The sequence below is a fragment of the Colius striatus genome, chromosome 5 (assembly GCF_028858725.1).
Source record: "Colius striatus isolate bColStr4 chromosome 5, bColStr4.1.hap1, whole genome shotgun sequence".
Taxonomy (NCBI): Eukaryota; Metazoa; Chordata; class Aves; order Coliiformes; family Coliidae; genus Colius; species Colius striatus.
In genome coordinates, this window is record NC_084763.1 from 8,273,852 (window position 1) to 8,296,525 (window position 22,674).

General features: G+C 39.2%; 1 protein-coding gene across 5 annotated transcripts in view; it reads left to right on the plus strand.

The window, feature by feature from the left end:
* The window catches only part of ELMO1 (engulfment and cell motility 1), a 309,377-nt gene that overhangs the window by 114,403 nt on the left and 172,300 nt on the right, over positions 1-22,674 (plus strand). For all 5 annotated transcript variants that reach the window (XM_061996717.1, XM_061996716.1, XM_061996714.1 and 2 more), the window contains 3 exons: positions 2,671-2,721; positions 4,270-4,392; positions 5,700-5,831. In XM_061996717.1, the coding sequence (XP_061852701.1) occupies positions 2,671-2,721; positions 4,270-4,392; positions 5,700-5,831 (306 nt within the window). The remainder of the gene's footprint in view (positions 1-2,670; positions 2,722-4,269; positions 4,393-5,699; positions 5,832-22,674) is intronic.

Consider the following 22,674-nt stretch of genomic DNA (forward strand, 5'->3'; position numbering starts at 1 on the left):
TTTCTGGTTTTCTTTTTAATCAGGGCTCCCTGGTTGCTTTGCTTCATCTGCCACTGTCAAGGACCAAATCTAGAGAAACCTAGATTATTAAAATAAAGAGATAAAAGCTTTTGTCAGAAAAGAGCTGAGAATTTGAGCTTTGAAATGATACTGTGGATGTTTGAAACACTTTTCTTGGCAATTGTCGGCATTTTTTGCAGAGACGTTGCCATGGGAAATGAGATCGCCAATTTTGTCAAATAATTCTTGCTGTCATCTCTTACTACAATATTTATATTAGAAGAGGCAGCTGATCAGCTGCTAATAGCCATGTAACCTTCTTGGAGACAATGGTGATTTTGATGCAGTAATGAGGTTTGGAATGCTTGTTATTCTTCTCAGTTTTTGATGCACTGACCAAAAAAACCCAATAATGTTTTTCTAATTTATAGTTATAAGAATCTTATATAATCTTCTCCAAAAAGTAAAATAAAGGAATCCTCTTTTTTTTTATCTTGCCTTGAATGCAGAAACGACCACCTCATTTTCTTTACCTGCTAATCTTTTGGCAGTGTGATAAACTTCAACAAAACTAACCCGTCTGTTCCTCATAACGTGAAGTATATCACGGGCCTGGCACTCCCCCTGCAGCTCAGTTGTGCACTTCCAAAAGTGCTGAAAGCATCGATATCATTCATTCCTTTGCAGTTACATGCAGCTGAAACCTGCTCAGACAGAAAAAGCTTAAAAACTAAAGCTGAGTTTCTCATGTCTTTGGTACCATCTTCATTCCCTGTCATTCCTGTGCTCTGTCGCAACATCCTTTATACAATACAGAGGAAACAGTCAACATCCTTCACTGCCTCCTGCCTCAAAATTAGAATTATTTTCTTTTTGCAACCAAGTTCTCACCCTAACACTTACTTTATTTGCATAGTTTCTGCAGCCACGTTTCAGCAATCCCATTCTTTGTGTGTTTTGTATAGCAGTCTCAATCTTTCCGCTTTCTAGTTTCTTGTTTGTTACATGAGAAAAAAACTGTATGTACTCCATATTACTATTCCAACTCTCACAAAGATGGAGCAATCTTTGAAAAAATCTTTGAAAGGCAGCAATTTTTCAAAATTTATTTGCCCTGAACAGGCACAACATTTCTCACACTTTACAAACTGTGCAGAGGCACAGTGCATCCTAAGAATGTCCTTGAGTATGTGTCAGTGTTGATGTGATATACTGTATTATGTAAGGCTCTCATACCTGAGCTCTTTTTTTTCAACCAGTCATCTACAAATTCCAAACATTGCCTCTTTGTGTACATATAAATAGTGTCTAAAGAGCAGTGTGCAGCATGTTATCCATAAATAGTACACTTTAAAAACAAGAATTTAGAAAGCACAGAATCATAGGGTGGTAGGTGTTGGAAGGGACCTCTAGACATCATCTAGTCCAACCCCCCTGCAGAGGCAGGTCCACCTAGATCAGATCACACAGGAACACGTCCAGATGGGTTTGGAAACTTTCAGAGAAGCAGCCTTCACAGCCTCCCTGGGCATACTGTGCCAGGGCTCCCTCACCTCAACGGGGAAATAGTTTTTCCTTATGATTAAATGGAACTTTTTGTGTTCCAGTTTATTTCGATTACCCCATGTCCTGTCACTAGATACAACAGAAAAAAGTGATGCCCCAACCTCCTGATACCCACCATTGAGATATTTGTGAAGATAAATGCATGTTGATAATGACTCTAAGCTATATGTATGACCTATGCTGACATATGTCTACTCACACATGTTCCTATATTGATGGAAAAGATCATGGAACTTAAAAATGGGGTATGCAATGTAGGTATGGTTAAGATTAGACTTTCATGCTTGGTAGGTATAAAACATTCTGTGCTTAGGCATTGTAAGACAGTTTGCAGCATTGGCAGCCAGAATCAGCTGCTTCTGGATGGCAGTAAAAGCATATTCTCCTTGGTATTGACTTCAGACATATCATAGAATCAGAGAATGGTAGGGGTTGGAAGGGACCTTTAGAGATCATCTAGTCCAACCCCTCTGTAGAAGCAGGTTCACCTAGAGCAGGTCGCATAGGAACATGTCCAGGTGGGTCTTGAAGACCTCCAAGCAAGCAGACTCCACAACCCCTCTGGGCAGCCTGTGCCAGGGCTCCCTCACCTGAACAGTGAAATATCGAGAAAGAGAAATTAATTTAAGATGAAATAATGGACCAATGTCAATATTGCTACCAAAACCCAGAGGAGAAGTATTATTTGCTATGATGAAACAGGACCAAGTTTTAAACTGATTTATTGAGTGAAAGTTAAAGCACTTGACTTTCCAACCACCAAAATGCGAATGTAAATAAGCATGTTGTTTGACATTTAGTTTGAATGTCCTGGCTGGCTTCCATTCTGTGCTTCCTTCAGTGTTGTTTGTGGGTGGGAAAGTTGTGCTTGAACAAGTGTGTGTGAATACTCTGTTTAACCCATGGAGGACTCCTCTGAGGCTTTCCATTGCTGATTCTAAGTCACCAAAGTCCTCAGTTTTTGTGATACTTCTTGCTTTCTTTCTTTCTCCCTTTTTCTCATGATAATCTAAGTTTGTGACCTCCAAAAGTCAGTGTTGTTCTAGATATGGCACTAAAGTACCCACTTCTGGCTAATTATTCATTTTTTTTCAATTATATCAGGAAATGGCAAACATTTTGGCACAAAAGCAGCTTCGCTCCATCATCTTAAGTGTAAGTATATAATTTTCAAAGTTATTTTTCACTAGCAGACAAAAAAAGTGATTCCAATTGGATTTTCGTTATATTTGAATTGCACTTGTATTTTGATAGGTTTTGAAGCCCATAATAGACAAGTTAAGGGTTTGGTTGTTGAATGAGTTCAAAAGTGATTCTCAGAAGACTGTTTTCCCAGTCAAATAAATTGTAGTTTCTTCATGAAAATGTAATACTGAGTAAAATAATAGTGTCTCAAGGATTTTCTTCCCATGGAGAATGGGAACTTTATTGTGCAGATGAAGGGTCATCTGAGGAATTGATAGTTAGTCTTCTAAGTTTCAGAGCTGATGGCAGCTGGGGAGGCCACACAGGGCTTTCCATCTTGCAAAATGAGCCTCTGTGTTTTTCCATTCTGCAGATTATTCTGTCTTGATATAAAGTTGCACAGGGTTCATCACCACTTGCACAGAAGCAGCATGATGTGTAGCTCAGAGTCAAGTTAATGAATGTAGTCTTAAAGACTTGGATCTGTGGAAAATCAGAGGGATTTTGCCTGTACCTTACAGTAGGTTACATCCTCAAGGGAAAATGCTCTTTCTCTATTATGAGATATTAAGCAGTGTGAAAACAAACCAAACAACAACCAAACAACCCCTCACTCTTTCTCATTCACTATCATAATTTCAGTGATCCACACAAAAATCTAGACTTTGTTTCAGGAAGGCATATTTTCACACTGCTTGTCTTCATAGGGAATTTGGTACAAGCACATGGATGATATTCTTAGGTGTTCCTTTACTATCGTTCAATCCTCCAGTGCCTTTTAGCAGATAATTTTATGCTGTGCAACAGTACAACAACAGTTGCTGTATCCATCTCCTACTTGATGACTCTTTCCTTATGTATGCTCTGCTGTGTTCAGTGACCTGAGTCTGTTTCCTCTATGAAACCACTTGGTAGCTTTTGGCATGCCAGGGATTTTTAAGTTGTCCATCAGTTTGGTATGTAGTTTCTGAATAGGCTAGTTCTGCATGTGTGAGGCATCATAGGCATCATAGTTGTCTGGCTGAGGTGGGACTGTGTGATGTTGACTCTTGTAGCAGTCACCTTGTTACATCACTATTTACTGGTTGTGTTTACAGCCTGAATACTTTTCTGCTCAGGCAGCAACTCTCTTAAATATTTTCTTAAGCTAGTCTCTTTTAATTTATATACAGAGCTCTAATGCTCTTCATAAGGAGTTAATTTTTCTTCAGAGTGACTTCTCAGTACTGATTTCTTTTTCTATGCCACTTCTCAACACATGCACAGGCTCTATCTAGTGGCTAGAAGGGGAAAGTTTCCATGCACTGTAATTGTAAAGTTCTGTCCCTTAAAGTTACTTCTGTAGTACCTAAGTCAGTAGCATTAGTCTTGGTTTGAGTTTCTTCTTTTTTTTTTCATGAAGTATACATACATTACTGCTTAGCAAATTTGTTCCTACAGAAATGGAAACACTTGAGTGCACCTAATGTAGTTTTCTGCTATCAGACTGAATTCACTGGAGTCTCTCTTTCTTTGCAGCATGTTATCAGGGCACAGAGAGCCATAAATAATGAAATGGCACACCAGCTTTATGTTCTGCAAGTACTTACCTTTAACCTTCTGGAAGACAGAATGATGACCAAAATGGATCCACAGGATCAGGTAAGTGTCTGACATGATCTGCTTGGAACAGGACGAGGACGACTGCTCTTTGGAGGAAAAGACACTGCTAGGAATGCTTGCACATTTCATTCCTTCTCTTTGTGAAGTCAAGTTATGCTTTCTTCTTATTGGAAGATTTACTGGCTGTTGCATTCCTTGTGTGGCCAGCCATTTCTCCTTAGCACTGTAGTTCCATGGACTGAATTTGTTGTTATCCTGAGCTATAACAAGCAGCAGACCAACATTTGTTCTTTTGTGTGTTCCTCATAAGCAACAGAGATGTACAGTCCTTCCTACAAGTACTTCTGTAGAGCTAAAATGCATGTTTGTTTAAATGAAAGCTATCATCTGGCATGCTAGAGATGAAGTTAATTTGTTTTACAGTAAAGCCCATTTTTGCTGCCAGGAACCTATATAAGTAACTGTTCATTTATTTATTTCTTGCTGTATCCAACCATTAGCTTTCATACTGTTCATTGTGCAAAAAGAGACACTCCTCTAAGGGACCAAGTTTAAATATGGAGCCAATGAGCCATAGAAAAGATGTTTCATGTCTTTATTTGTAGCTTTGGTTTAGATCCTGTACAAGGAGGAGCCTGATTTGATTTTTAAGAGGGAGTTGTATTAAGGCCTGCTCATAATTTGGAGGAGGAGGGAGAGCGAGATGGTTTTGAACATCAATAACATCATGCAGTAGGATTTCACCCTTCCTGTTTCTTGACTTTGACTCAGGAATGTACATGGGAGTTAACAGTGCTTATCTCCACAGAGAGTGACTAATACACTGTTGTGTTAGTATTGTAGTGCTAGTGTTGATGGTAGCGTGGTAATCACTGTCTTGAGACATTTCTAGTGATGTGTATCTGCAGTAATTCATCTCTTGCCCATTCCTGTGCTAGCAAAAAAATGGACAGTTACCAAAAGGAATGCAAAGTGCCGAGCTGTTTTGATTTCAGCCATCAAAGTGCTAAATTACCAACTAAATTTGAAATGTGTGTGATCTCTTGGCTTCTGTGGTTTCATGCCTGTGGTTACAATTAAACGTGTAGTTAGTGGCCTTGCTAACACAGGCCCAGCTTCTGGAAGATCAACACTTATGCATTTGAATGTGAACCCCACAAATGTGAGGACTCTGAAAAATGGGAACCACAAAGTCATTCTCACTGAGTATGAAACAGGAAATTTAGACAAAGAAGGTTGGGCAGTGGAGGGAATACAGTGTTTTTGAAACAGCTTTTGTGGTGTTAGTTATTAATCTGAAAGCTGAGTTACTGTAAGCATTTTTTTTACCCTTGTTTTTGACATAGGCTCAACGGGATATCATATTTGAACTCCGGAGGATTGCATTTGATGCAGAATCTGAACCTAACAACAGTAGCGGCAGCATTGAGAAACGCAAATCAATGTATACGCGAGACTATAAAAAACTTGGATTTATTGTGAGTATTTTTGTGTGGTTGCATGCTGAAAGTGGGTGAGTGCATCTGTTGTAGTGCATCTTAACAATCAGTCTCTTCTTTTACTTGGTCTTTATGGGAAATAGCCACAAGGTCTTGATTTTGTTTTCTAAATCCTGTTAACCCCAAGTGACTGTTTCAGCAACAAATAGGGTTAATTGGAAGAAATAACTACCTGGGATTGAAGCATGACACACCTTAATTAAAATCTAACTTTTAATGATGTATTGGATGAACAGACATGGTGTAATGGGTCTGTGGTAGACCTGTGAAGTCATTGTACTCTATTGGTGATAATGTGGACTGTGAGCACGATAAATCCGGGATAGGGTTCTGTGGAATTTACTGGTAGCATCTTGTATTTTGGTTGCTTGAATTCCTTTCATCTATGAGTAAGGGATGTAGAATCTCTTACCCTGACTTAATCAGAGCAATTGGAGCTCTGGTCTTGCCTGAAACTATGTGGGAAACAGAGATGATCTGGCTAAACTGTTGCATACATTTATGTTAATGAATGATGTCTATTTTTTCCCTTCTGGAAACAGAGCATGCACACATACACTGCAATCTGCATTTATTGTTTACTCCAGGTTAGTAGGCAGTTTCCTTTCTCCTTTAGGTCAAATTGTATGCTTCATATCTCAAGTGATTCACTCTACCGTTGGCCTGGCAAATATACACTGAATGTAATACAGTAGTCACAGTGATAGACAAGGAGGTTTTAAATGCTGTTGATGCAAACATGTAGCTGGCACCCTCAGCTCTGTGGTGTAGGGCTCAACATTACCCAGCTCTCTTGTGGTTTTGAGAGGGGGCTTTCTGGGTTCTGGTAGTTGTTTTTATTACTGATGAGTGAGGAAAAATTACTGTTGTGTTAGTGCTGTTCTATATGTAAGGAGTCTATAGACAGGAAGGGAGGAACTTGGCATTTGGGGATTATAAGCATGATGGTAAAACTAGTACTTTGAAGAAGATTTTGAGGCTCAATGTGGGGTTTTTTTTGCTGTCTATGAATCTGTTTTCAGTATCCTATGTGATAACTGTCCCAGCTTCTGAGTTTGATTATTCCTATGGTGAGATGACCAGAACTGGAATCAAAGCAATGAAGAACATTTGGGGAAGGCATAATGGGAGATAAGGAGAAATCTAGGAAAGGGAGCTGTGGAAGGAGCACCATATTGAGTCAGATTATCCTGCCTAACAGTATGAGGAGGCAATGTACAAATAATAAAGTTGTCAGTAGTGAACTGAGAGGAGGGTTACTTGCATGGATATTTTACTGTGAGCTAATGGTACAGGTGACACTGCACATACAACTTCTCTCACAGATGAAAATGAATTTGACCTTTTTCACAGAGCTGAGGAAAGAAGCAGGACCTGTTGTTATATCTGACTGGTGATCTCCAGCCTCACACATAGACTGTGCTCTGACTGAACTTCGATTAGTCCATCTGCCTTCACTGTATCTGCTTCCTTTCACTCCATCATCAAAGAGTTTTCAGTGCTTTTGTAAACTGTGGGTAGAGACATGTGTTAGCAAACTGCTCTATGCTCTGAATAATGGGCTGTTTCTTTTCACTCTGTTTTGGCTGTGTGGCAGAAGAAGAAACCCAGCCAAACAGGAGCCTTCCTTCAAATGTTGTCTCCATTCCACTGGTGTGTAGTGGTCAGGATGCTAATTTTTTGCACTGGTTAAATGTTCTTTCCGAGGGGAAGTGTAAAACCATGTCTAGCCATCAAGTTCTTCCTGGACTGTTTGTGCTATTTAAGTATGGGAAATGCAAGAATCCTGTTCGTTTTTCTCAGCCACATCAAAAAGCTTTGTCCCACTACAAATGTAGTGTCAACAGGAGACAAAGCCCAGACATAGTTTCAGAAGTTTAAAATATCATTTGTAAAACTACATAGTTAGAAACCTACATTCAGTTAAAAAAACCCACAAGACCTCTCCAGATGGCTGTGATGACCCATGTGATGTTTATTATGGGCAAAGCAATTTTCAGATGACACAGTCTTGAGAAGATTTGTTAAAATGCTGATGAATACAACAAAAGACGACCCAGTTAGGAGATCTAGATATGTTCCACCCTATTGAATTGTTTTCCAAGTCAATTACAAATGAAATAGCCTGAATTCCTTTTTTTCCCTCCCTTTCAAAATCTCTTTCTCCCAACCAATGCTTATCCCTGACAATTCTTGTAGTGGAAGTAGAGTTCTGTGAACTTTCAAACAGTGATAAAGCTCAGTGTAAGAGATATTTAAAAGATAAAGCCACATATGTTATTAATGATAAAATCAGTCCTAAAGTCCCTGATCTGTCCAAATTGGTTAGTTCTGTAAAGCTCATTTTATGTGAAGCTTCTGAAGTTTTCTTGCATTAGAATTAACTTAATTTGAATAAACATAACCCACCTGGACACGTTCCTGTGTGACCTGATCTAGGTGGAGCTGCTTCTACAGGGGGGTTGGACTAGATGATCTCTAAAGGTCCCTTTGAACCCCTACCATTCTATGATTCTGTGGTAACCGAGGCAGGCAATAGATAAAACTCAAGAAACTGCTGTCCTGTATGTTGTCATCATTAATTCTTTAAACATCACTAACTGTTGCTGAGGAGTTGTAGTAAATGTGTTTGTTTAGAGGCAGATCTGACCAAATTCTAAGAAACTGAAGTGGGTTAAACATTTGGAAAAACAAACAAACAATTTCATGCTAGAACAGGTTTTCTGAAGTTTCCAGCCTATAGAGCTTCTGGGTTTTTTTATTTGAATTCAAAGAATTATAAATGATTTTTAAGAGTGCAAAAAGTCACTGTGGAAAGGGATTTCACAATTCTGCCAAAAAGCACTGGAATATTCTAGTGTAGGCAAATAAAATGTGGGTTAGTACAAGAGATACCAAGTCAGTAATGAACTGTGTGATAAAAGGAGACAATTAAAAGGGAAATTGAGAGTGGTGGGATGTCCTTCAAAAGGCAGGCATGGGCTTGGTTTCCAAAATATTACTGGTGGTGTGACATAAGAGAGTGAACATATGCCAATAAAGTCTTCTGATGAAACAAATTCATGGTGCAGCAATTAAAAAACCACCGTGTTAATCACAAATTAGATGAGCTTTTGGATCAGAGAAGTAGAAACGGAATTTTATTCAGTGATACAAAGTGCAATGGTGTCCATTTAGGATCACTGCCAAGAATTTCTTCTGTAGGCAAAGATCTCATCTATGGGAAAAGAATAAAAGCAACTGTGCAATGTAGCCACAAAGAAAAAAAGTCAAATGTTAATCTAGGATATAACTGGAAAGATGTTTTCAGGGCAGTTAAACTCTTTGGGCCATTTTCTGTGTTTCAGAGATATAGTAGAATCATAGAATAGTGGGAGTTAGAAGGAACCTTTAGAGATCATCTGGCCTAACCCCTCTTCAGAAGCAGGTCCACCTATGTCAGGTCACATAGGAATGTGTCCAGGTGGGTCTTGGAAGACCTCCAAGGAAGGAGCCTCCACACTCTCCCTGGGCAGCCTGTGCCAGGGCTCCCTCACCTCAACAGGGAAAGAGGTTTTTCTTAAGTTTAAATGGAACTTTTTGTGTTACAGCTTCATCCCATCACCCCTTGTCCTCTTGCTAGATACCATTTGAAAAAGTGCTGCCCCAACCTCCTGACACCCACCATTTAGATATTTGTATTAATGAGATTCCCTCCTCAGTCTTCTCCAGACTAAACAGCCCCAGTTCCCACAGCCTTTCCTCATACGAAACACTAGATAATTTTAGTTACTTATGCAGTGATTTGTGTGTTGACTGAACGCAGGATGAGTGCAGAATGTGAGGCTTACCCAGTGATGAGGGAAATGTCTTACAAGAGTTGACTTAAAAAGACCAGGCTGAAGGTTGTAGAAATATCAATGTACAACTGCTGAGAAGGAGGAAGCCATATATAAGGTGATAACAATTTATGGAAAACATTTTTAGTTGGAACAAGAGGGACAAAAAATTGTTGTTAGTTTAAAACTGGAGCTTGATCATTTATGAGAACTTTTATATCCTGTGTTTGACACTGATGGGTCCAGGAAGCAAAACATGTGAGGCCTATGGAAAAGCAAAAACCAAACAAGATTGCTTAAAGGAGTCTTAAGGGAGACATAAGTAATTAGATGGATAATGACTTAGATGTCAGCACAGCTGATTTGTTAGACATTGCAGAAACTAATGTGAGAAGGAGCAGCACTAGAATGGATAGTTTGCAGGATGTGTCTTGTAGAAATCTCTGGAAAGAAATTTCACTAATAGTTGAGAGTAACTAAAGCATACCTTAGGCAAAATGTAGACCCTAGAAAGCTTCTGAGATTTCTCTGATTTGGTTTTTTCTCCTCTTCATGCCACAGATGAGTAGCTGTTTTGTCTTTTGATACTATTCTTTAAAACTCGCTTGCTAAACACTACAATATACATGTAGTGCTCTAAAGACAAAAACTATTCTGTTTTCTCCTGAGTTCTTCAGTGGTTCTTCTCCCTGTCTCTTTGAGCAGTTCATTAGCTGAAGCACAGGGATAGCGCTGCACATTTAGAGATGAAGGGAGGGTTTTTCCTCGTGTTACTGTCTGCAGAGCTGAGTGTATCAAATAAAGCATTTGGAAAATGGAGAACATATAGTTAGTGACTGTGTTGTACCTTACCTATCTTTCAGTCTTTCTTAAAGTCTCCTTGTCTCTAGACATACCTTTCTCACGAGGCCAAATCTGTGACTGACTTAAATGAGAGGTTTGGCCTGAAGTTTAGGTTCCTCCAGCAAATGGCAAGTACTTGTTCAGGGTATGTGTGTCAGAGTGACTTTAGTAAGTAATTTCTTTTTAACCCCAGAGCATGTGAAACTTAATCATTTCCTATATGAAAGGGAGAGCCCTCAGGTTACTGTGGACGGAAGATGAAGTCAGTAGCTGCCTGGATGACTTATTTCCCCATTTTTCTTCTTCCTATGTGTGTTTATTCCTGCAGCCATCTCAAACAGAAACCCTTCTCAGGCTATCTTCTGTATGACTTTTATCTGCTTTGACAAATAAAGATCGCACACAGGAACTTCATTCATGTTGTGATAACATTCCCCAGAGGAAGCTCCTTCTCCGCCCTGAAAGGAGGAGGTTATCAAGGAAATAATTTGTAATAATATAATTAGTATGTTGTAATGATTATCTGCAAGAAGGGCAAACTTGGATGACTACAGCAAGTGCTGACATACTGCGAACTTTAATTGCTGTCCTCTTCAGTCTATCTAGCAGAGCTCTGCTGTGTGTCATTTCCTTCTCCTCACTTGGAAGCTGCTTGTTCCCCCCACCACATTTTCGTGTCATGCCCCATCCATGACCCCACCCCTGGCCTAGGATTTGGAAGTGACAGACTAAAGTTAAGCTTTGGAAAAGGTGTTGTAGGAGTTGTTGGTGTTTTAGTGGGGTTTTTTCACTACCGAAATCTCTATTAATTGTCAATTAATTAAATTGGCTTCACCTCAGTGAAGTCTGTTTTGCCAATGATGGTAATGAGTAAGCAGTCTCCCTGTCCCTATCTTGACCCATGAGCTTTTTCATCCTTCTCCTCCCCTTGCTGTGTTGTGGGTGAGAAGCTGAGTGGGTGTGTGGCCCTTCTATCTGTGTTTTGATAACTCTATCTTTAGGCTGCTTCTGAGCTCATGCCCTGAGCCATGGTAGCTCAGAGACTCTCTTCTGTATTCTATTTCAGTCTCCTTGCTGTGCTATCTTTTTGACTCTGTCTTCTGTGCTCCTTCTTTCTCCAATTCTTTCCCTCATCTTCAGTTTTGATTTGATTTTGGAGAAACTTCAACTGTAATAGAGGTAATGCTTTTCTACCTTCAGATTCTCTTGTTGGCTTTGGCAGTGGCAGAGGAACTTTTTAGAGTGATTTCATGTGTGCCAGTCTTAGACCTGATCCTTTCTAAAATTTCTAATTGATAAGATTAAATTGTTGGCTTAATGATAGAACAGCACAGGTGACAGATTGCCTGTACTTCTGAAAACCTGTTGTAGTTTTTCATCCTCCTCCACTCTCTCTCCTCCCACAACACTCTCTTTCCGTCTCTACTGTTTCAAAACTGTACTCTCCATTCTGTTGTGGAATTTGGAAGCTCCCATTTTTTAGCAGGTGTTTTAGAAATAAGTCATGGTGGATTTATTCCTTGGGGTAAGTTTTGGAAGCTGAAGGCTGATCATGTGTATGTATTTCTAGGTGTTAAAAGAGTGTAGTTGTAGAGGGACTGTTGCTTGAGGCAAAACAGAACTTGAGGACCAATGCTGTCTCTCCTGTTTTCAGAGTAACATCTCTGTAATCCTGTTGTTGTGTACAAGAGCATCACAACAATAAGATCTAGTCACTGGGGGCCTCAAGTAATATTGGTCTTAAACCAGTTTTGCTTACAGTTTAAACATCTTTCTCAAGTTTATATTTGCTTTTGGCATCTCATTTCCCTAAACGTTGCTACTTGATGGATCTCTGGCAGAGCAAACACAGGTACAGATACTGAAAGGTGAACAAAATACATGAAGCCTCAGAAGAATGGAGAGGAAGGAGATATAAATGATCTGATGATGTTACTAAAGATGTAACAAGGGTTTTACTAGTCCACACTGGCACTTGGTGGAGCTGCAATCAGTAAGCCCAGTTCTTAATGTTATGGTTCAGTTTCCTGAATCTAGATGGAGCTAATTCCATCTGAGAAGGGATCAATGTATTTTATTTCCTATTAAGAAACCCCCAAATGTCCATTTCACTTGTTGAAAAACAAAGGGCTGTTTTAATTTTGTCAATTTAATATTTTAGATTATTTCACAGTGTGCAGCTCCACATGGCAGTCCCACAAAATGTTTTCTAAGTGAATACTTAGATCTTCTCTTCACAGTAATACTGAAAGTCTGGCAGGGTTGTTGTTTCTTTAGCATTCACCTGAAATCCCAGGTTTGCTGTATTTAGATGGCTTGATATGATTTGCAGTGCAGCTATTTTAAAAGCATATTAGTGTTTTGTAAGGTTGCACAGCAGAGGGCAGTAGCATCATACCAGATGTAGGTTGATCTCTTGCATGGGTACAGAATCATTTCAGCCTTACAAATGATAACAATAATTGTCCTGGGCTGTAAATTCCCAGTTCTTAGTTGAACGTCAGCAGATGGTTGACGCTTAGGCTAAATGATACCTCTGGTGACAATCAAAAGTTACTTAGTTTGGCTTGCATGCTCCAGTTTGTTACACAGTACACCATAAGTAGAGTTTCATTTCTGTCTAGCCCTTACTGGTGAGATTTTGGGATTTTTTTTTTCTCCTGTGCAATAATAATTTGTTCAGTGTCTTGAATGTTTTGTTCAGCCTTCTGTAGCCTCTGGCTGGGACACTTTGAGATCTGGATTTTTTTAGGTAGATTGGTTGTTTGTTTTTTCCTGCAGATCTGTAAAATACGAGATTTGGTAAATGCAGTTAAAGATCTAATAATAAAAACTAAGGTTTGATTGCCAGTTCAGGTCATGTTCTGCAAATGTGAGCAATAGCAGCAAAGCTCTGAGGCAGAGATGTGTAAATCATTGAGGTGTCACACACGCTTGCTCTCATAGCCATCCTGTGCTTGGTGTTGTTAAGCTTATAGGTGTCTGACCAACTACGTTTTCCCCCATAGAATAATAGAATGGTAGGGATTGGAAGGGACCTTTAGAGATCATCCATTCCAACCCCCCTGCAGAAGCAGGTCCTACCTAGATCAGGTCACATAGGAACATGTCCAGGCGGGTCTTGAAGACCTCCAAGGAAGGAGCCTCCACAACCCCTCTGGGCCATCTGTGAATTGCATAAGCATAGTTTCATACTTCTAAGTAACTGTTTGCCTGAAGGAAGAGTTCCATGGTTTCATGTTGTGCTATGTATTTGGTGCTAGGTTCTGGAAACATGAGACTGCTGCACATAAAATGAAGCACCATGTACTAAAGTTTGCAAGTTAGCAGAATCCATGCCAAAACTTCAATCCTCACACCACTAGATTTGCTGAGACACTCAGGCCAATGTGTGGCTGTGGGAGATAATCTCCTTGGGTATAACTTAGAGGAGAGTCCCCCCAGGATTAGCGTTTGATCTGCAAATCTCTTCTGTTGAGTCCCTGAAATACTTTGATCAGAGTGAGGATGTGTAGATAGATGCTGGCTCAGGACAAGCAGGGGAATGGCTCAGACGGGCTACCGACTTTATATACATTTGGTACTGCTGATCTGAGCCAATGATTGTGCAGAATGAGGCACCTGACTCAGATGCATCATTATGGTCAACAGTAAATCCACATGATAAAGCTGCTGTTCTTGTTTACCATGCAACTACATGAGATTTACCAGGATAGTTTCTCAGAAGCTGTGGGCATCTAACAATTTTCACAGAATCATAGAATGGTAGGGATTGGAAGGGACTTTTTAGAGATCATCTATTTCAACCCCTCTGCAGAAGCAGGTCCACCTATATCAGGTCACACAGGAACGTGTCCAGGTGGGTTTTGAAGACCACCAAGGAAGACGCCTGCACACCCTCCCTGGGCAGCCATAATCTTCACAGTTAAAATGAACAAACCATCCTTTTACTGTATACTGCTGTATTCTTCTTAGCTGTAGTCCTTACAGAGGAGATTTAAAACAAAGGAAGAAAGTTTAAAAAATCCATTCTGATGGGCTACCAGCCTTCTTTGATGTTTCAGTATCACTTTAAGTTAAAACTAATGAGGATGAAATATTTGTGGTTGTGTGTCTGTGGTTATGAACAGGCTCTGTGTAATCTCAGTCCTTTTGTGGTTTGATTTTTTTTTTTATGCCTTATTTGATCATTTAGTGCTTATTATTAATTTCAGGTGGAGAAATCATTAAATTAGTTTCTTAATGACAGGATAAATTTGTTATTTCAGCAATAGAGGACAAAAGGTCTTTTATATTTTTATACTGTTCCAATATATTTTGGCTATAAAACTGTAAAATAATTATAAAACTGTAAAATAAAAATCTTCAAGTCTTTCACTTGGAAAAAAAAAAGAATATACCTCTTCTGAAGAAAATCCACTAACAAATATAAAGAGACTAATTTAAAATAAGGGGCAATGCAACATTGCATTTCTGGCATATATTCTATACATGCTATCTATGATTTCACTGTTTGCTGCTCATTTACTATGTGCATACCAGTTATAAACTCGTGGGGGCAGGCAAGCTCCGTGGATTTGAATGTGGTAGGACTAGTGGTTTGTTTCAGGTGTATCATGACAGAAGAGTTCTTTTACTGCTGATTGTTTTCTGACCCCCTTCTCCCAGAAATGGATCTTGGACATATCATTCTTGACATTATGTACTGCATTGTGCCTCAGAATTTGTGTAGGAAAAAAAATGAGATGAGGAATCAACCCCCTCATAATAACATCTGTTTTGCTTTTGTAGTGTGGGCTTCATCTGTTTCACAAGACTTCCACACAAACTCTGGCTTGATGTTGAAGTGATGTTAGTTTTATGGAACTGTAAATTTGGTTTAGTGTTAATTACTACAAATAGAATTTTCAAAGCCTATGCCATTTTCCAGTGTGTGCATCATGCAAACAGCTACATGTGTTACTTAAATATACATATTGCTCTATTCTCCCTCCTTGCATTCCTCATGGGTTGATTTTCCCTTTTGTAAGATTTAAAGGACAGTAAATAGCATAGCACATAATTTATTTAGATTTTCTTCTGGTACAAAGAATTACAGACATATTCTTTGAATATGTGATTTCATTAACTTAGGCCTGTGAATGACTTGACAAGAAGAAAAGTGGCTCATTTGTGAATAACTGAGTTATTCCCTCAAATTAAAAACACCTTCCAGTCTGAATTCTGAATGTTTTGATTGTTCAGTGTAGCCAGCTTGTTGCACAGTCCTTACATGAGTGGCAGTGGTATATGTTCTTTTAAAGATTCCTTTATTTTTCTTAAATCTTTCTTCATTTTGCTGCAGCTCTGTCTTCTTTTTGATGTCTGTCTGATGGAAACTGGAGGCAGAGCAGAATAATGGCCAGACATAAAAAAAAAAGATGTCTGTGTTTTGCAGAGTGTGGCTCTAGTCACAAGAGCTTCACATTCCTGTAGAGGGAGGCAAACAAAACTGGAATTGGAGTGAACTGAATTTCCTCAATAAATAGACTCAGTGGTTTTGGGAGGGTTTTTTGGTTGGTTTATTTTGTTGGGGTTTTTTTATTACCCTCACTACTGAGGGCAGATGAGGATATACTATAGGATGGGCATAGACTATTGTTGGCTCAAGACAGAAGTATGGACTCAGAGGTTGTTCTTTCCAAAGCCATCTCTGACATGTACAAAGCTTGGCCATTTGTACTCAAGCAGAGGGAAGATCTGATTGTAGACACTAGTCATTTTTTTATGTGGGGAGATATAGTAGCTAAAATGTCTTGGATGTTGACAGTTCTTTTGCTGTAGAATAGTTTTCAGCTTGCATTCTGTGGTTACTGTAAGCCTGACCTAATCACAGGTAATAAGTGGTAGTGTATGAACCTCAGAGGTGGCAGCAGGCTTTTTTACCCTGGACTGTGAGTCCATGTGCCTAGCTGCAGATGACATTTCAGCTCAATTACCCCATTTCAAGTTTTGACAGTATCTGACTGACAGGCAGCTGCTAGGTACATGTGGCTAATCCGTTTTGAAGTGGAGTTTTCTCAGACGCAAGGACTGACTTCTCTCTACTCTATATTTGAACTGAACACAACTTGGCCCTTTCTTTTGTCACATGACAACCATCTTAGCTAGACTACTTGAAAAAGAAAAATGTGAGAACTTTCTACAAAAAGGAGAGCAAGATCTATTGCAACTTACCTTTGTCACGCATGACTCTGGCTTTAGGTTCCTTGCAAAGCTCACTGTTCTCAGAGAAACATCATTTATAGGGGCGCAGGGATGTCCCCAGCCACCACAGTCATTATTAATCAAGTGCAAAGGGAAGCAGAAGTCACTGCATAAATGGAGTTTCCAGTCTTGTTCGGTGGTTGTGCCAGGCCTACCATATCATGGAAGCATCATATCCTCATCAGAGCTGACAGTGGTATGGCAGAAAGGATTCCATTCAGAGTTTCACTCAAGTCTTTTGGAGTGATGCTGTATGCAAGAGGCAACTGCAGCAGTTAAGAGGGTTGCTTCATGTGTGGGTTCCTTGTAGATACACATCATCAGGAAAATTCTAGTGATTATTTTTGCTATGATTTTATTCTGCTGCTTAAAATTTAAGTCATTATTCTTTAGAAGAAGCCACAACTGAAAGTTTTTTAGTGCACCTTAATTATGGAGGCAAATGTTATGTCAAAAAGGTGAAGTTTAGATAAAATTGCCTGAAACGTAACTAATGCAATCAGGAAGATGCTGTCTTAGAAGGCTGATTCAAGCAGCCCAAGATTTGACAGAACTTGGGCTTGAACCTTGCATTTTCCTTAATAAAAAGGCCTAGAGGTTCTTTTTTATAGGCTATGCAACTGCATGTTTTGGCCACGTGCAAAAATAGGTATTTATGTACACTTGTTAATGATTTTGTCTAGTTTCCTTAACTTGTATAGAAATTACCTGTTGAAGGGCTCTGAACTTCTCCTTAAGAAGTAATCTTTGAAGTGTCAGTTAGGACCATTAATGCTTGTACAGCAATACACCAGCAGTGCCAGCCATTATGCATAAAATAAGAGGAGGACACAGTGTACCTTATTCAACAGACATTAAGCTTACCTGAACTCAGAAAAAGGCTTTTCATGTCAAAATTCGACATGGGAACACTTAAGTCTAACTAATTTACAGATTAGTGACTAATTCACTAACTAATTCACAACTAGGACTCACGGATACAAAACTACTCAGGCAGATTTTGGGTTTGCCATGTGTGACTTCTGTGTAGTTGCAAACATTTAGCCTGTGTTTATGATATTCAAGTTTAAATGGATTAATTTTTTTGGCTTACTGTTCCTGCTAGCACCGTTCACACTGTTTTCTCACATGACTGTCTTCTTGCTAACTTGATAATGATCCTACTGAACAGGATGAGAATTTATGCCTTGGTTCCTGCCTGTGTAGAAAAGGCAAGCTACCTGTTTTTAATGACACTGGTAAAATTAAAGCAGATGATCTCCTGACATGTTTCAAGGCCAGAAAAGGCAAATTGCTTTAATGACACTGGTAAAATTAAACTAATCTCCTGACACGTTTCAAGGTCTTAGAAAGGCCTACATTTATAGTGCTGTTTCTTTCTAGGTTGGGGATACTCCATGCTAGCTTATCCTGGTGTGCTTCTTGGTTACTATAGCTTAAGTAACACAAACATCGCTTACTGGCCAGGGCATGGGTAATATACTTCCATCATAATTATGGAAGAGCTGGAGCTATGTAAAAAGCTGTAGCCCTTGGTTGCTCTCCAGCTGCCCTGCCTGGGAGGATACCTGCCTCTCACCCTTTCAGTTGGGCTTCTAGAAAGTCTCTTGGGAACAGTCCTTCTCTGTAGTGAAAGTTGTCTGAATTACCTCACACCTTGTCCAGCAGCAGTTTAATCTAAATCAGACTGACCTTGTCCAAAAGAGTGGGTCAGGAAAATCTGTTAGGGTCTGCTAACATGGCTGTTGAATGAACTAGTAATCTCAAGTGAGACTAATTAACTAATATGAATTTTTGTTTCTCGACCCAGTCGAACTAGTTCTGTGTGTGGCTATTTTATTGCTTGTTCAGTTATTCTGTAAACTTAGTACATACTGGGAGATATCTGGTAGTAATTTCCCATGAAATATCTAATTGAAATGACCATGTCCTGTTGATTTAAATATCCCTAAGAGAATACATGACCTGTTACCACTTGATAAGTTAATTTGCCCAGGAGACATTACCTCCATAATAAGTTAACAGTCCTTGAAATGCTAAACATGTATCCAAATTTAAAGTCTGTCCTCATTAACTAAAATAAAACCTGTAAGGTGGTTCATAGTTGTTGTGCATTGGACAAGATGTGATCACTTAAGGTGTATAGCATTCATTTTAGATTCTTTTAGGCTTTCCAACTATTTGCAGTCCTATAAGGCTTAATATCTTGCAGTCCAAAACTGTAGCTCCTTGTAACTGTAAAGCTGTGATATAGGTATGTATAAAATACAAATAATTACGCAAGAGCTTTTTGTCTTGCTTTACGTGTAACTTATTCATGGCTGAAAGTACACAGTGCTTATCTTTTGACTTGTCCTGTTATTTTTGATTTTAGCTGATTTAGCTGTGCCACTGTAATGCCCAGATTTTTGCAGTTCTGATCACCATAGCATCCATTCACAGTTGAGATGGATTTCTGGTGGTGATGTGTGTAGAACTCTGTGGTGCTTTACATTATATTGCATATTATCTCGGTGAATTAAGGGAATACAGTAATCAAGTAATGATTTGTTTAAAAAAAATCTTTTATAGGGTAGATTATGTGCAGGTTGTGTTTACAATTTCTGTGTTATTGAGAAGGTCAGCTCTATATTAGTGAGGTCAAACTTGATCCAGAAAGGCTGTCGATCAGCATGTTACATAGATTGGAGTGGGTTGTATTATTCAAGGGTAACATTTGCAATCTCTCTATATATGTTGCAAGGCTGTCATTAAAAAAAAACAGTTAAGCTGGTAGGAATGGCCAAATATTTGCTAAAACACAGAGCTAGAAATATGTTAGTTTAAGGAAAAACTACTGTCACTATAAGCAAACATAATTTATAAGTCTTTATGAAAACGATATGCAGTAGAAATATGCTGGAGCTGTTTATATCTGGAGTCCTGTGTCCAGTTCTGGGCTCCTCAGCTCAAGAGGGACAGGGAAGTGCTGGAGAGAGTCCAGCACAGGGCCACCAAGATGATGGAGACTGGAGCATCTTTCATACGAGGAAAGGCTGTGGGAACTGGGGCTGTTCAGTCTGGAGAAGAGGAGACTGAGGGGAGATCTTATTAACATTTATAAATATCTAAAGGGTGGGTGTCAGGAGGTTGGGACATCCCTTTTTTCTGTAGTAGCCAGCAACAGGACAAGGGGTAATAGGATGAAGCTGGAACACAAAAAGTTCCATTTAAATATAAGAAAAAAACTCTTTCACTATGAGGTGAGGGAGCCCTGGCACAGGCTGCCCAGAGGGGTTGTGGAGGCTCCTTCCTTGGAGATTTTCAAGACCTGCCTGGACATGTTTCTATGTGACCTGGTCTAGGTGACCCTGCTTCTTCAGGGGGGTTTGGACTAGATGATCTCTAGAGGTCTCTTCCAACCCCTACCATTCTATGATACGTAATGGGGTTGTCATTTAAACAACATGCACTGAAAGCATCTTAAAAGATATTTTGTGTATTCTTTCAAAGACAGAGCAGTTGCTTAGCTTTGGATGCTTCTGAATTGAGAGTAGACAGTGGTTTTATTCTCTATCTTTTAAAAAAATGAATATTCTCCAGGTACATTTTCATTCTATCCTTGAGTTCTGTTGGAAAATGTAAAAAAATTGCCTGTGGAAGGGGAAAAAAATGTGCACATTTTCATATTTAAATACTTACCAAGAGAAAAATAAATCTGTTTGTTAGTTCTTGCTTTCGTTGAATACATAGAGGGTGAAAATTCCCAAGTCACTATTCTGCCTCATTAAATCAGATGGTGGAAGTTGTGTGCATCATCATCTCTTTCAATATAGTGCTGTTAAATAAAAAGAGAAAATTACTTCCCCCTTAAGAATTTTAGCTGACTACCTCTTCACATCTTTTTTTAATGTAACATCTTTCAATATTTGTAATTCTTGTGTAAATGAACAGATGGGAACATTTTGCCTGTAAAACTTCAGGATTATTTGGGGAAGGGGTAATTGGTGAGGTTGTGTGCTTGTTAATGCTTCCATGTTTATCAATTCATAATTCACTGTGAATATCACTTAAAAAGTCCCACCCTCCTGGTCCTGAGTCCTTAGGAACAAGCATCCATGTAAAATACTACTGTGATTTCCTCATTTGATTCAGGGAAGGTTTTTGCGTAGGTGCTGCAGAGCTGGGTGATTGCTTTCCTTCCTAGCCCACAGAACTGTGGCTCAGATTTAAAAGAAAGAAGAAAATGAGTAAGTGCAAGTAATTGAAGATGGGAGAAAGTGATTACTGTCCTTGGCACTATCTTCATAGACAGATTGTTCCTTTTTCTGTAGAAAAGATATGACCAGTTTTGAGAGGGTTCATTTCAAATAGACACCATTTAAATTGGATTCTTCTTTTTCAGATTTTCTGAAGTTCTCCTGTCATCAGTTCTTTTACAGTCCTGATTCCTTCCTGGGAACTTCTGTTGTGTTTTTGTCATACAAACCTGCAGAAGAGAGGTGTACAGAGTAGTGTTTCACCTGAGCTGCTTTGGGTTTGAGAAAACAGAAGTCTGCTGTTCTGCCTGGAACAGCTATTACTGGGTCTGGCACCTACTGGAAGCAGCTTTCAGGACAAACTAACATGACTTGACAACTGATTTACATAGCTGCACATGACACGGGTGCAAAAATCTGTGACAAACTATCTGTCAAGACAGAAATTTAAAGCTTGTACCTTAACAGGCTAGGAATCACGGAATCCCAGAATGGTGGGTGTGGACCTCTAGAGATCATCCAGCCCAACCCCCTGCTAAAGCAGGTGGTTCTACATCAGAGAGCACAGGAACACATCCAGGCAGGTTTGAAGACCTCCAGAGAAGGAGCCTCCACAGCCTCCCTGGGCAGCCTGTGCTGGGGCTCCTTCACCTCAACAGGAAAGAAGATTTCCTTCTGTTGCAGTGGAATTTTTTGTGTTCCAGCTTGTGCCCATTACCCCTTGTCCTGTCACTTGAGACGACAGAAAAAATAGCTGCCCCATCTACTTGACAAAAACCTTTTAAATACTTGTAAGTGTAATGAAATGCAGGGAAATAAATGGTTGCTGTGCTTCAGTGTGTTCATGTGGAAGATAATGTTGTTAAGGAATAATACAAGGAATGAGCAGTGCTTATTCCATTAGCAGTTATCTACAGACAGTGCACCATTACTGTGATGAAGCATCTCAGTTTGAGGACACATTCTTACTACTGAAATCTATACATTCCTCTGAGATTGCTGTAGAAGCCAGAAGTGTGACAGCAGAGCCATTCAGGACAGGGAGGAGAGCTTTACATAGGTAGGACTGCATGAGAATGGTAGGTTGTCTGAATAGAATTACAGGGCTGGAATTTATTCAGAATAACTGTAATCTTGTGAAACATAGAATCATAGAATGTGGAAGGGACCTTTAGAGATCATCTAGTCCAACCACCCTGCAGAAGCAGGTTCACCTAGATCAGGTCACATAGGAACATGCCACATGATTTTTTTTTAAATGATATAAGCAGACATGATTTTGCATTTGCATCTTATCTAAAAGGATGAATTTTCATTTCCATAGCACTCCACTAAGCTAGGTAACAAGTTCTTGGTGCTTTTAGTATGTTAACACATGTTGTGTAAAAGTTTAAGTTGTTAAATACCATTCAGATGCTGATAGTGCACATATATTGCTCAGTCTTCTTACTCTTGGCTATTTATAAAGAAGATGCAAAAGACTTCATACTAGCCAGGTGCAACTAAATGCCTAAAGCATTGTGTTCCATATATCTAATAAGTTATGTCATAGGTGGAGGTGTTTGCATACTTCTGAATTATGCACTACAGCATTTTAGATAACTTTGGTTTGTATCTCATTTCTAAGTCAATATTTAAATCACAAACATTCAACGTGTTAAGAAAAGGATGATTTTT